A 2,078-nucleotide genomic window follows, 5' to 3' on the forward strand; every position below is an offset into this window, starting at 1 on the left:
CTAGCAGCCAGTGCACTTGAAAATTATAAATTTTTTGTTTTTTGTTTTGCTTTCTTCTTGTACACTTGGAGAAGAATGCAAGTACACTGAGGCAACAAAGGCTCATGGGTTATTCGATAAATTCATCAAGTATTTGTAGTACTTTGTGTATAGTTACTTGTATTTCATGTTTAATATATCAAAGATAAAGTGAGGACCACGAGTGAAGACTAAATGCACTACAGTCCCTTATTGGTAGACCAATTGTTGCTTATTATTATTATTATTATTATTATTATTATTATTGCTTATTAATGCCACTTGCTCAAATAACAGCTGCTAACTAGCTGTAGCACTTCTAGCACAGTTTTAGGCACTTCCTGCTGGAGTATCAATAATACAGTATTTGTACCAAAATTGTCACATAATCCCAGRCAAACAGTAGTGTAAAATTTATAAAATAGAATTTATTTGAACTGCTCAGACCTAAAATATGAATTTTAAGTTTGGTCACTGTTTGTTTTTGTCACACATATAATAAAAAACATAGTTTCATTCAAGCCAGTTTCCTCAAGTCTTGTTGTTTCTGAAAGAGTCTAACTCTTTAAAAGCTGACCACAAGTTCATTTTCACTGAAAACAACTCTAAATTGAGAAATAATAGCTGCTTTAGTTAAACTTTAGAAACAGTGTGTTCAGACTTGTGCAATAATGGTGTGTTTGCTGTGAACAACTCTCAGCTACTACCACATTACATTTGAGAACAATATCTACAAAATTAACTGAATTAGAGACATTTTTGTGTTTTCAGTCAGGTGGTGGCCAATTTGAATTTGTTTGGCTCCAAAAGTTAATCAGTTGTAGGAAATTTGTCGGGCAGTTCATGAGCTATTTTGCTAACAGACAGATAAAATTAACTCAGTGTAGTTCTTGAAATATTATTGTCCAYGTACCCCTTTGGCAGCAGACGATAACCTTTTTTTTCATTAATAGTTTGAAAAAGGATCTAATAGATGCAACACTGCTTGGAAAGTGCTTAACTTAAGACTTATTATTGCTAAATTAAATCATTTCAGCTGTGGGTTTAATACAATTTGCAGTATCAGTGTGTAAAATGAACTCAAGATAAAGCGAGTGTTCACATTCACCATAAATGAAATGTCATTTCTCAAAGTGGGATTTAAAAAGGGTAACAAAAAAACATTTAACCAGACTTCAAGTTTAAAAATCACTCCTTTTTTTGTCCCGCTGGTCATGTATTGAGCTTACCTTCCACTGACAACAAAGCAGGTCACCAGGAAGATGAGGAGGACAATTCCCCCAGCTACGGACACAACCATTATGGTGGACTGGTTAGGATCCCCGATGGCCAAGACGTCTGCATTGTGAAAAAACAAAACAAGACTTTATTAAAGCAGGTGGATTGAAGTTATTGATGGTTTTAGATGATAAAAGAAAAGATGAAGAGCAGACTATGGTTCACAACAGGCCTTTTCCATATGTGGTACTAAATCAGACACACATCTGATGTTTTTCAATGCCACTGCAGTCTTGAAAGCTTGTGTCACATTTTGTCTGAGTTTTACATCAGTAAGGTGGGGGTGAGCTGATCGATCCAAGTATTTAGAGTATTGATACCAACCTCAACCAAATTCAACATACTAGCAATTAGCATCCATCGGCTAATTCTGTAAACAGYGAGCTGAATGAGATGTCACAACATTTTCTGCGCRAGTTGCATGAGTGCAGTGGAGAGTTCACACTGGAGTCTGATGGAGGTCGCATTTTAAATATAATTTGAACGTTCATGCRACGAAAAAATATCTTTTTGCAAAAAATTGGATTTGAGCGTTATTGCATGCAGTGTGAACGGAGCCAAAGTGGGATAGCAGACATGCTGGAAAAAACATGGACAAAGCATGAAAACGCAATATAAAATTAGCAATATAAAAAGACAAAAAGTGGAGGCTAAAGARCAAAAAAGAGTGAAAATAGAAAAAAACAAGCTGAATTAAGAGAATAAGGTGGATGGAATAGGACCCTTCATGAAAAGTTCTCTCTCTCTCTCTCTCTCTCTCTCTCTCTCTCTCTCTCTCTCTC

At 35.5% G+C, this 2,078-nt stretch overlaps 1 protein-coding gene across 3 annotated transcripts in view; it reads right to left on the reverse strand.

Annotated features, from left to right (window-relative positions):
• epha4b (eph receptor A4b) overlaps window positions 1-2,078 on the reverse strand; it is a gene marked incomplete in the record, with an annotated part of 134,471 nt that overhangs the window by 46,488 nt on the left and 85,905 nt on the right. For all 3 annotated transcript variants that reach the window (XM_014020753.1, XM_014020745.1, XM_014020741.1), the window contains 1 exon segment: window positions 1,248-1,356. In XM_014020753.1, the coding sequence (XP_013876207.1) occupies window positions 1,248-1,356 (109 nt within the window).

Source organism: Austrofundulus limnaeus, unplaced genomic scaffold (genome assembly GCF_001266775.1).
Source record: "Austrofundulus limnaeus strain Quisiro unplaced genomic scaffold, Austrofundulus_limnaeus-1.0 Scaffold3, whole genome shotgun sequence".
NCBI lineage: Eukaryota > Metazoa > Chordata > Actinopteri > Cyprinodontiformes > Rivulidae > Austrofundulus > Austrofundulus limnaeus.